The sequence below is a fragment of the Balaenoptera acutorostrata genome, chromosome 7 (genome assembly GCF_949987535.1).
Source record: "Balaenoptera acutorostrata chromosome 7, mBalAcu1.1, whole genome shotgun sequence".
Taxonomy (NCBI): Eukaryota; Metazoa; Chordata; class Mammalia; order Artiodactyla; family Balaenopteridae; genus Balaenoptera; species Balaenoptera acutorostrata.
In genome coordinates, this window is record NC_080070.1 from 31,220,232 (window position 1) to 31,234,073 (window position 13,842).

A 13,842-nucleotide genomic window follows, 5' to 3' on the forward strand; every position below is an offset into this window, starting at 1 on the left:
TGTTATGAGTTCTCTCTAGAATATTTCTAATTAAAGTTACTAAAGCAAAATAAAGTCCCTTAAAGCATATTTGTCTATATCAAATAAGCATCTCGTTAGTACATGATTCTTTATGTGTATGTGTGTGTATACACATTTATGCAATGGACATCGTATGCAAAGGACCACACATTATCTAAAATAAACCTCAGGGAATGGCAAGTGTCTGGGCTTTATCTTTTCCATTAGAACTGAGGGAGAAGCCACTTCCAAATCAACCAATGCACTCTAACTTTTGAATTTAAACATTTTATTACTTTAAAAAAGCAATAATAAACTCATTATTTGTTCACATAAATAACATCTTTATCATTAAAAATAACTATACTTTCTAAAATGAATTGAAAGAGTGCCTTTTTGTTTTGCATTTTTGCAAATCTCTTTAATGACCAGTTTAATAGAAAAGAGTTGGATTCTCCTACCTGCTTTTGTATTCAATCTGTTAAGATATGTTCTTTTGGTTGAAACATATGAAGACAATTCCGCCTAACAAAGATATATATTTGGGAAAGGGTGGTGCATTTTAATAGCATTCTCAGATAACTGTGGATATTCTTCTTTGATACTATACCAAATCTTGACTAGCGGCAGTTTCTAAAAGTAGTTGCAAGGTGGAATCTGAAAGCCCATCAATGAAGTTTCCATATTCTCTTACATTAAAATCCATTCCTCTATTTTGCGCTTTGAATGGATCTTTTGCCCGTGCATAATTTTGTAACACCCTGCACTGAACATTTGTGAAATATAGTTCCCTGAGTTATACTCACTTTTCAAATGTTGCCACATTATATACCATATATATAAAAAATCACATTTTCAACATAGCACCCACCTTATCATAAAAGTCTCTAAGTATTAGGAAGCTGGAAAACTCATAGTAGTGGCTATGACAGGCTCACCTCATTCATTTTTGAGCAAATGTCTACCAAACACCCACATCTCAATAATCATAGGAGGCATGTCAATTGTTCTTTCAGAAAAAATGGTATTGCATTGAAAAAAGTGGCTACTTCAGTTTGCCACTTGAGCAAGTGCACAAGTGTTTCTCCTTGAGACAACCAAGAGTATTTTGTTTGAAGCAGAAGTGCTCTGTGAATATTTACCATTTCATCACACAAAATATTTAAATATTAAAACCCTCAAAGGTTGAAATTTAATAAGATTAATAACTTTTACCACTTCCACATTCTTAACTGAAACTGGCTCTTTATTTTTAAACAGTGAAAATGTGGTGATGAAGAATATGAAAATTTGGTATCCCTGCCTTCATTTGTGCTAAGGCATCTCTATTCAGTATTGCTTTTGCAGCATCAGTGCAAATATCAATACTGTGAAAAAGGCAAATACAGTCTTTGAATGGTATTTAGAAGGTTTGACCCCATGGATTTCCTAAGAGTATCTAAGAGACCCCTAGGAGGGTATGGAGCACAATTTGAGTACCCTGCACAAGCTCAAAACCCTTTCTTGAGCTCTAGACCCATATGTTCAAGGGTCCACTAGATGTCTTATAGGCACTGCTCTTTCAAGGATCTTAACTGATTATTGATCATATTTCTTCCTTTTCCCTCAAGCTGTTCCTCTTTCATTTCCTGTCTCTGACACCATCATTACACAAGTCACTCAAGCTAAAGACCTGGGAGTCACTCGTGATTGTTTTTCTCTGTAACCCTTTATATCTAATTAGTCACCAAGTCCGATCTCTTACATTTATTCATTTCTGTCCAACACTATTAAGATTGAGTTAGTTCAAGCCTTTAGCATCTCAAAAAACTGCCCTGTAACCAGTTTTCTTCCCCAATCTCCTTCTCCTCCTATGTATCCTCTACTCTCCTACTAAAGTTAGCCTTTGAAAAAGCAAATTTTGATGATGCAATATGGAGAAACAGAGGCTCTGTGTCACACATACTGACCTCAATTCCTCCTCTGCCACTTCTCAGCTGAGTGACCTTGGCAAATTACTCAAGCTCTCTCTGTTATACTTTTGCCTTTGTAAAAGACAAAATTAGTAAAAGTATTTATCACATATGGTTGCAAAGACAGAATGAGATAATTCACACAGAGTGTTATCTAGATGAATTCATAGAGAGTGTTATCACATAGCCTGACATCTAGCGAGTTAGTAATAAATGTTAAGGATTATTATTTTGTCAATTCCCTCCTTAAAATTCTCCCAATTTTATTGTAAACATTATCCGACATGTCTTTCTCACTCCTAGACTATGATCTCCTTGAAGTTAGAAACTTTACCTTATCTTCACTTTATCCCAGGGCATAGCACAGCGTTTGAAACATAGTTGATGCTTAATAATTATCAGTTAATGACTGCAAAGTGTTCTCTGAATTATCTACAAGTGTAGACTTTGAATTTTTTGTCATATGTCTCAATTCTTGAAGATTCTACCTAATTACTAGATGAAAATATACTGTAATATATAAACACATACAAGCTAAGTTATATACTAGGATTGACCTGCTGACACATCGTCCTCAATTGGCAAAATCCTAAGCCATTTTTAAAACACATGTCTTCTAAAAACTTGTAAGAGCAAGTCTTAACATGCCCATTGATTGGCTTGAGGAAGGGTAGGGTGGGTCTATAAAACTCATTAAATTGTATGTAATTTTTAGTGAATATCATGTATGCATGTTGGAGAGAAGAATGTCTTTTGCTTTCTTCACATTCTCAAATGAGGTCTATGAACCAGACAAGGTTAATAACCACTGATACAGAAGATGACAGAGAATATGGTACCAGGAGTTGGCTGGGCCCATGGCAGACAGGTGGAGATATATTTTTCAGCATGAAACTTTTTGGAATATATCAGATCATACAATGAAGACAACTGCCTACCAAGTGTATATTTATCTAAACTTTGAAAATTAAAGTCATGAAATCCACAACCCTGAATGCAAGTACCTGACCTCTAAACAAGAGCCAATAAATAAGATCATTAAATCACAGTGTCAATTTTGCTACATGCTTCTTCACGGTCTACCTTGTGTTTGTTGCCAACACTGCAGGGGGCTTAGAAAGAGTCTGTGATAATCATAATCTTGGATTTTGTTTGTTTGTGTGTGTGTGTATGTGTGTATGCATTCTCCCAATTTTTTAGGTAATCCAATTTAAACTAATGAGTAAATTTTAAAAAGTATACATATGGTACATAATATATATAACATGATATGATATGTACTATGAATATACATTTAAAAACAACGTATGTAACATAAAATGTAAACTGTAATAGGCAATATAAAATAAAGTTTATATGACATGAAATGTATAAGACATAAAAATGTTTTCTAAAAAATTATGGCTTTTCTGTCATAATAATTTGCATATTTGATGTAGCTAATTCACAAGACTTTTATATAAAATATAATTTGAAGCCATTACTCTCTATCAATAATAAAAAGCCATTTTTTAAAATAACTACATTTAAATATCTTTACAACAACATTTACTAGGGATATACCAGTTTAAGGTAGATTTTTATTTGATTCATTTTTGCGGTGTTACAAGTTTATGTGATTTAACAGTTAAATACATATAGTGGACCTGGGTGTATATTGCTTAAACCAGTATTTGTCAAAATATAAGTATGATTGGGACCACAATTTAGGACTTGACAATTAATTTTACTTGCAGTATATTTTAAAAGGTGTTCAGCTACAGGCTACATGTGAATAGAAATCTGTCCCTAAGTTGAGATTTCCTAAGGAGTTGAGGTAAGAAATAACATGGACATATTATAAACATAAACATTCTGAAATCAAACAAACTGATTAAAAATTCACAGGATTATCTCTAAATTATCCAATAAAATAGTCATCATGCTGAAATAATCATTATCAACTTTTCTACCTTTATTATCTGTTCTTGTCTGCTTCAGAAAAATTAGAAAATTAAATGCAAAATCTTTCCATTACTGCACTGTTAAAGCTGTAAATTTAAAAACAAATCAGAGAATATGAAAGTTAAGATCCTCTTAGTAACATTAACTTGTCCGACATTGATTATATATAATTCCACTATTGCTGGTTAGTGTTCTAAATGTTTATTATAAGGCATAAGAAATGTAAAGAAATTAATGTTGTTATTAAAACTCTAACTTTTCACTCTCTTGAGTTATGAAGGTTGAAATCTGCAATCTTAACGTTGTATTAGCATGAGATTCTGCAATTTAATGAAATAAACTGGTTGAGAAAATGAACTATGCTCACTCAATGAAAATGATGTCTGTTTTCTTGAATGGAACACTTAGAGTACCTCATTTAATGGTAACAGATGAAAACTTTAATAATTTAGTAGTTTTTATAAACACTGATAAAGTAACCTCATAAAACGATATTATTGTATATACCTGCAAAATCTGTAAAATCATGTTATATCAAGTTATCAAAATTCTTATCCATTAAATAATGGAGACAAATTCATATACAATATAATGTTATCTACCTGTCAAATATATAACTAATTATATTAATAATTAATAATTATTAATAATATTAATTAATTCAATTACTGTTATTGCATTTGTAAAGGAACTAAAAAAGCACTTGATGGAAGGAATAATAAATAACATTAAGATCCCATTGTTCTTATGAAGTCTGTAATGAACTACAGACTAAAAGGAATAAAAGATAAAAAAACAATAACATAAATGATAAATAAAATTTAAAATAAAAAAAAAATTAAATTAAATTAAACCCCCTAAGAGGGCCAGAGTCTTTGTAGGGTTTGTTCAGTGATACATAAAGTATATAGAACAGTATCTGGGCTATAATAGCTGCTCAGAAACATTTGTTGAATAAATTAACTTGGATGGTACCTTCAATAATACAGAAGTTCAAAAGCTCCTCTTTATAGATAGTGAGAGTCCTTGAGAAAGGTTTAACAGCAGGGCAAATTTGAGTAACCAGCATAGCAACTATGCACTCCAAAAAAAAAAAAAGACCAACAAAATCAAGTATTTCCACAATGAAAATCCATCCAAGGATACTATCTGAGACTAGTGGCTGCACTTCAGGCTATTTTACTCATAGTTACCTCATGGGGATAAACATCGAAGGTAGGTGCATTAAATTCAGAAAGACACTATTAAAATGATCACATTCCCTAGGAAAGCATCATGTGTGTGGGGTGGGGGAGTAGCTCATACATGATACGGTGATGGTGGTGTTGGTGATGATGGTGGTGATGATGATGGTCTCATATTTCCCACACCACTTGAGATGTTCATCTAATTAATCCCTGAGAAGCATCAGGAAAGTGTGGTGAGTCTTCCTTAGGTGGATGCAAAAGGACAAAATTAAATCTCTTAAGAGGATTGAGAAAGAGGTAATGGCAAGTAGTATAAGCCTCCCATAAATGGGAGACATGGTGAGATGTTAACAGAGTGGAATGATACCCATTCTAGAGTGGGTCAATTAAAATTATTCTTTGGAACCTATAGCACAAATATATATGTCAACTTGTTTATTCACATATTCAACAAATATTTATTGAGTATTTGGTATATTATTATGGGCCCTCTAGGCAGGCTATGCATGTTCAAGTCCTACTCTACTGCCAATGATATGCCGATGAGTAAGGCATGGCATCTGCCTTCTAAGAATATTATAATAAACTACAGGGATTAAGAAGCAACAGTTAATACACATAAACTTAGAAATATACAATCTTATATTTCTAAGAAGTACAGATATGATTAATCCCTAAACATACCTTTAATAATGGCTAAAACACATCTATTAAGGTGCAGCCAGATAGGACCCTTTCACTTTGGTCTTTCATATTCTTTGTTAGAAAGAATGCTGGATCTAGGAGACTGCATTTACTCACAATGAGGTTATGAGGTATGTTTTGATCAGGTTTTATGGAGGATAGACCAGGCTGGCTGCTCTGATCTCTGTTTATGTCAGAGGAACTATGTCTCAGCTACCTTCCATGTACACAAATGGTTAGTGCTAAACTCCTGACTCAGATAAGACCTGACCTTTATCTCGCAAGATATTTATTATCTTTGTCAAGGCACATGAGCCCACTTTGTTTGGTTCTAAATTGATAGCCTTTTCAATCTTTTAATATCATTTGAACAGCAAAATAATCATTAGAGGCTTTAGTAACACAATCAGCAATGGCTTCTTAAAGTTCGATTCAGAAAGACCTCCAAGAGCTGCCAGCATCCCCAGAAGCCATGCCTCTGTTAGCCCTTTTAGGGAGGTGTCTTAATCTGTTCAGGCTGCTATAACAAAATACCACAGACTGGGTGGCATATTACAACAAAAATTTATTTCTCACAGTTCACTCGTTATCTGGTGAGAGCCTGCCTTCTGGTTCAGAGATGGTACCTTCTAGATGTAACCTCACGTGGTGGAAGGGGCAAACCAGTTCTTTGGGGTATCTTTTTATAAGGGCTCTGCCATCAAGACCTAATCACCTCCCAAATGCTCCACCTCCTAATACCAATCCCCTTGAGAGTTAGGATTCCAACAGAGGAATTCTGGGAGGGAGGGGGGACACAAACATTCAGTCCATAACAGGAGGAAAACTGTGGCCAGACTCATCTGTAACAATCACTTCATTCTGTAGAATGGTGGTGTGTAGGACACCTAAGAGAAATCTTCCCCATATTTGAAATCAAAGAGGCAGCATTATAGTGTTCAATAATTTCCTATTTATCTTCATCTAGAAAATGTACTTTTTAGTGTCAAACATGAGAGCTTCCTTCTTGAGCTTACTCAGCTCCTTAATGCAGTTGCTGCTGAGTTTGCAAATCGACATAAGTGAAGGGCCCAGATGCAGAAGTTAAAAAGCTGGGTAAGAATGAGGCCTCTTTGGGCTTCCCTGGTGGCGCAGTGGTTAAGAATCTGCCTGCCAATGCAGAGAACACGGGTTCGAGCCCTGGTCTGGGAAGATCCCACATGCCGCGGAGCGACTAAGCCCGTGAGCCACAACCACTGAGCCCGCGCGTCTGGAGCCTGTGCTCCACAACAAGAGAGGCCGCGATAGTGAGAGGCCCGCGCACCGCGATGAAGAGTGGCCCCTGCTCGCCGCAACTAGAGAAAGCCCTCGCACAGAATCGAAGACCCAACACAGCCAAAAAATAAATATAAATAAATAAATTAATTAAAAAAAAAAAAGAATGAGGCCTCTTTGTTTTCATAACTATATATACACAGCCAAAACCTGTTAGGACTACTTGAGTATTTTAAGGGCTGGAAGACCCTGATAATGAGTTTAAGAACTATTTATTGGAAGACCAATAAAAAGGCTTGGAAAATCTTCAAAGCAACAGATCATATAGATGCTAGTTAACATTTTTGAGTTTAAACCCTCTTAGAAACAACTTATTCAAAACAATGTAAAGATTTGGACTTAACTACTTGGGTAAATATCACTCATACTATAGTTTCAATGAAAAATAGTCATGGGACACTGAAGGCCACAAACATATTTCATCCAGTTTTACTGCCTCACATTTCCCCACTGAACTATGTCTTTGAGGGAAAGAACTATGTGGGAAATAACCTCTCATATCCTCCTCTTTTTCCAGAGCAGAGCAAAAATAGCACTTAGCACGTACAACAGAAATGACAGCTCTTATTAATAATGCTCGTATCAGTCAGTGAAATATCTAAAAGAAGTTTCTCTCACATTTTCATCAAGACAGTGTGCTAGATTACATAATAGAGAGACCAAGGCACCAGTCAGGCAGGAGCAGTATAAAGAAATTTAGAGAGAGAAAGACAGAAAAAGAGAAGAGAGATTGAGAAAGAGAGATGAGAAAAAGAGAGATAAAGGCAGAAAATTCTGAAGAAACTACTTACTTTCATAATAAATATACATTTTTCTCATATTTGGAAAAGTTAAAATTTTACAGTTGAAATTGTCTTTTCATTCTTATTAAGTATGGCATGGGGCAACATAATCTGTTCTGGCTTTATGGACTTGAAAGCCATAATCTCAGCCTTGTCAAGAGAAGCATTAACAACTAATATTTTAAAATAGAATTAATTAGTGACTCACACTCTCATTTTCCTTCCAGGACAAAGACTCTTCTTCCCTATTCCATTAACATCTCAACTACTGGATTTCCTCTGATTTTTTTCAAAAAACATTTTGAGTGACACAATCAACAGAGTGAAAAGGCAACCTAAAGAATGGTGGAAAATATTTGCAAATCATATATCTAAAAGCTGTTAATATTTAGAATATATAGAGAACTAAAACCAACAACAACAACAAAAACCCCAAATAACTCAGTTAAAAAATGGGCAAAGAACTTGAATCGACATTTTTTTCACAGAAGATTAATGAAAACATGGAGCATATGAAAACATGCTCAACATCACTAATTGTTGGAAAAATACAAATCAAAACCACAATGAGATACCACTTATACCCGTCAGGATGGCTACGTTCAGAAAAATATAAAATAATCAATGTTAGGGAGAATGTGGAGAAATTGGAACTCTTCTGCACTGCTAGTGGAAATGTAAAATGGTGCAGCCACTATGGAAAACAGTATAGTGATTCTTCAAAAAATTAAAAATAGAATTACCATATATTCAGCAATTCCATTTCTGGGTATATATCCAAATGAACTGAAAGTAGGGTCTCTAAGAGATATCTGTACATGTATGTTCATAGCAGCAATATTCATAACAGTTAAAAGGTAGAAATGTCCATGGATGTATGAATAGTTAAATAAAATGTGGTACATACATACAATAGAATATTATTCAGCCTTTAAAGGAAGGAGATTCTGACCACATGGCTGAACTTTGAGGACATTATGCTACGAGAAATAAGCCAATAAAAAATATTGTATGATTCCACTTACATGAGAGACCTAGAGTAGTCAAATTCATAGAAAGTAGAATGGTGGTTGCCAGGGAACGGAGGAGAGGAAAGCTGTAGGTTGTTGTTGTTTAAATTTTTAAAATTTAATTTATTTTTTTATACAGCAGGTTCTTATTAGTTATCTGTTTTATACATATTAGTGTATATATATACGTCAATCCCAATCTCCCAATTCATCCCACCACCACCACCCACCTCCGCCACTTTCCCCCGTTGGTGTCCATAAGTTTGTTCTCTACATGTGTCTCTATTTCTGCTCTGCAAACTGGTTCATCTGTACCATTTTTCTAGATTCCACATATACGTGTTAATATATGATATTTGTTTTTCTCTTTCTGACTTACTTCACTCTGTATGACAGTCTCTAGATCCATCCACGTCTCTACAAATGACCCAATTTCATTCCTCTTTATGGCTGAGTAATATTCCATTGTATATATGTACCACATCTTCTTTACCCATTCGTCTGTCGATGGGCATTTAGCGGGAGTTGTTTAATGGATATAGAGTTTGTTTTGCAGGATGAAAAGGTTCTGGAGATTGGCTGCACAATAATTTAAATATATTTAACAATACTGAATTACACACTTAAAAATGGTTAAGATGATAAATTTAACGTAATATGTATTGTACCACAATTAAAAATAATCCAGACTTCAGTAAAAAAAAAAATTTGAAATGTCTCAATCTTACAACTTACCTGGCAGAAAAGCATACTGCCAGGTGAAAAATATATGACCAACTATGTTCAAATAGGGTCGAAGGGATCGATCAAATGCTCATTCCTCAAATTTTAGTACTTTTTATCCAGCCAGTTCTCCTAAATTTTAAGCATCTGAACTATACTGTTTTCATTCTCCAAAGATTCTCTCAGAAATATCTGCATAAAATTATGCATTTTTTAAGATAAGAGAAAGTTCTGCTCATTTCTCTTTTAATCTGTGATCTATTCATACTTTAAGAGCAATTCAACATTTCTTACCCTGTGGGGGGTCTTCTCTCTATGACTGTGCTGAACACTCTTTCCTGTGGGCTACCATTATGGAGTACAAGTTACTCATTTATTGAGTTTACTGCCCAATTACCTTTTTACTATCTGTGAGCTCCTTAAGGGTAAGGATGCTTCCTCTTCATCTATGTGTCCCAAGAACTCAGCAGAGAGCCAGGCAAGAAATAAAAGTTTAATATTTATTTACAGGATAATGGTGAAGCTAACTCTTGTAAAACCATCTTATTAAATAATTGAGAAATTAGTTCCTCTTAGAGATCAGAACTATGGGGGGGGGATAAAAGTCCACTTGCTCCTTCATTTTACTAAATATTATTTTACCAAAAAATAAAATATAATTTTGTTTTTCTTTTTTGATTTGAATGTCAAGAAACAAAATGCCAAAAGTTTGTCCTAAATAAAAGTTTACCCCTAGCATTAGTAACCTAGTATGAGTAATCTGGTATTATTACACCAATACCGCATCCTGTCTTATCCTTGCATCCATGCTACTGTAACATTATCTTGTTATAAACTATCTCAAGTCTATTTCGGAAGGAAGTGAGATATGATTAAAATATGTAAAATATGCAATATAAGGCTAAATATGAAGGTGCTGCTTCAAAGTTGTGTTTAGTTTCTTTTCTTTGTTCCATGAATAATGTCTCCCACATTTCCGTAGAATCCTAAACAGCTGCGCTCTCATTACTGCAATATCTGTTCTTATATGCTTTGTCTTGTCTGGTTCAGTTCTGAGTAGGCGGTATAGTCTGTTCTCCATAATTTGTTTTCTAATGTATATCCACTTGTGTGTCATATTAGTTATTCTATTTTTCCTTAAACTGCAGCTAAATTAAGCTATTTTTCAAAGTAATAGGACAACCTAATGAAGACCCTTTCTATGTAAGATATGCACACTTTAGTTGGTATAATTAAGACAACAGAAAATATGATTTCCTTCATAACAATCTTAAACTGCAGAATTTAGGAGATCTATATCTAGATTTAGATTTAGGATAAACTGTGATGCTTTAGAAAAGTCTTTTGACTCCTTAGGACTAGATTACCTCAAAAGTTCTTTCCAAGTCTAAAATTATGGATCTATCAGTAATGTCTAGAATGATAGTTGAGGTGCTAAGCCCTTGCCTGGAAATAAGCATAAGTACTCATCAGTTTATACAATGCTTTCTATAAAAAGAAGCTACCCTGAATATCATGTTAAAATAGTTCTTTATTCAGATTAACATAAAATAAAAAATTCAAACTGTAGAATGCCAGATTATGCTTGCATTTGCTATGAACTTCTTAATTAAGTATATTGTCAACATTATACTACTTTCAATACAACATAGTTGCAAATATGGCTTCTCAATAATCACACAATTTCTCACCTTGGTATCCAGTATAGACATTAGTCTGGTCCCACTTACATACTCAATCAATATATGAGGATTTCTTATGCCTTAGTAATTAAAGCCAATTTCCCCCTCAGACTAATTTCATCGCTGAAATATACTGCAAGTTTATTCCTACTCTCACTGTTATTTGCTCCTTGAAAAACATATCAGACCCTTTCCTGACAAACCAAATACCCTGAGTTTTGCAAGGCCTACCTGGATCGTTCATATCTTCTGTGAAGCATTTATCGGGCTATCTAGTACTCAGACAGCTTAAAATGACCTATCCATTTTCTACATTTTTGTAGTACCACAGAATTCATACCTAACTTCTAATTTAACATCTAGTAATACATCAACTCCAGGATAGAGCAGCTAATTCATCCACAAGCACATATCCTACTTCTTGCCACACGTTTAGACTGCATTGCCCAACCTCTTTGCATCTGGGTGAACCTTATGACTAGTTCTGGCCAATGCCATGTGGGCAAATACAACGTTCAACTACTCTGATGCCTGGCCTATAAAACTTTTAAAATCTTTCATGCACTTTCCTCCTTTGTACTTTTCTTATGGCTGTACACAGAGGATTCAATAAGGATTATAAGCTTCTAGGTGATCACAAAGGCCCTAAGTACCTCCATGAATGAAGGGATGGAATGAAGCTCCCCCCTCTGCCCCAATATACAACTTTATATGGTATCCTTGTTTTTCTTGGGTCGTTTTTTACTTCCCTCATTGACCATAAATGACTGAGAATATATCTCAATGCTTTTTGAAATTCTGTATATAAGCAAATACAATTAATAACATTCATTCAACATGAGCATATTTTAATAGAAAATGCATATTGTCTTTAGATTTATACTATCATCGTTCAATAATATGCATTCCATATTCATAAAATATTCTAAATATTTAATTATTTTTAAAAACTGCATACTATTCAATGATCATGCTAATCATATATCTGCATAATTTTAAAAAGTAAAACAAAAAATTAACACTTTAGTATTCACTATGAAAGAGAATAATGGCCAGATTTTCTTCTGATTGTTGTTCTCTGTAGGTGCTATAATAAGTAATATAAAGCTAGAAATTGAAAAAAGAAAATCTGTAAGAGTCCATGAACACATTCTCAAGTCACTGAAATAACACACAGTTGGTGTATGAATGAGTTCATGAATCATTTATCAGTGGTGACAGAAATAGAAATTATTTCCCTCAGAAGTCTATCTTTGTTACAGTACCCTGTAAATATGTTCAATATTTGAATCTGTACTTTTAGGGAGGGAACTAACATTAATTGAAGGCTTATTCTGTGCCAGGTGCTTTACATAAATCATTGTACTTACCCCTCACAACAACTCCTTGAGGTAGTTATTTTTATCCCCATTGCAGAGATGAAATACCTTAATGAAGAAGGAATGCACCTCACAAATGGCAGAGCCTTGACTGGAACCCACACCTGCCTTATTCTTTCATACTTTTTCTCTCTAACACAGAATTCTCTCTAGCATCTCTCATCTATGTACTTTTTCACGACACTTTGTGTTTAAAGTACTTTACTTCTCTATTCTAAATATCAACATAAAAGTTCAAACAGTTATAATTATTTAGTGAGTTTCAACACTATGCTAGACAGAATAAAGTTTTAAAACTCATGTAAGAGTTTGCCTTTTATGAAAGATCACATTGAAAGATGTCCACTTCCATTATAGATGATCCTTTCTATACCATTTTTCTCCTCTCCTCCCTATAAATCCTGCCTTTTAATCTCCTGTCATCAGATCATATTGCTCATTTTCTTCATTGTTGAAGTCACTTAATGACCTTGCAATTAACTCCTCCAAGTTTCCCAACTATTTTAGCTCTGGCCTAACGGTCACTCTTTCCAACATGACTCTTTTTTTTTTTTTCTTTTTTTTTTTTTAGGCAAGTCAGCTGACAGCTTTATTGCATTGGGGAAGTGGATAGATCGCTCAGGAGCTCTTGGTGGGGCGAGTCCGCTTTCTCTTCGCCATCACAGGCTTCTGGCTGCGCAAGCCTGCGCTGGCTCTGCAGATGGCGGCCACGTGAAAATCCGGGCGGTACTTGTTCTTTCGGATCACGTGCCGGATGCCGCTGAGAGTCGCCCGGGCGTTCTTGTTGATGGTGGTCCGCAGGTAGGAAGTGGGTGCCTTTCGCTGGCTGGATCTCCGCTGCATGACCACCACGACCCCTTTGCCGTCTGCCGCCGGCTCCACGCCCACAGTCCGGCGGTGAACGAACCTGTTGTAGCGGAAGGAGCTGCGGGCCTTCAGGTTATTGGCCTCGGTGCTACGCGTCTGCTTGCTCCTCTTGATCAAGAAGCTGGAGCAGTTCCGCCTGATCATCCATTGCAGATGCGCTGACATGGCGGCAGCTCCTCGCGTGGCGGTGGCCGGATACGCTCCAACATGACTCTTGATTTAATTGACAACTTCAATATATACATATATGATCCTTCCTGACCTGTGGCCTCTTGATTGCTTAATCTCCTTCCCTCTAAATATCTTGTCCTCCCTATT

At 35.2% G+C, this 13,842-nt stretch overlaps 2 protein-coding genes across 2 annotated transcripts in view; both read right to left on the reverse strand.

Moving 5' to 3' along the window:
* The window catches only part of KCND2 (potassium voltage-gated channel subfamily D member 2), a 490,117-nt gene that overhangs the window by 407,180 nt on the left and 69,095 nt on the right, over positions 1-13,842 (reverse strand). The gene's annotated exons all lie outside the window — the stretch shown is intronic.
* On the reverse strand, positions 13,276-13,721 carry LOC103020605 (60S ribosomal protein L28-like). The gene has a single exon (XM_057550597.1). The coding sequence runs from the start codon at positions 13,687-13,689 to the stop codon at positions 13,276-13,278; it is 414 nt and encodes a 137-aa protein (XP_057406580.1). The 5' UTR covers positions 13,690-13,721.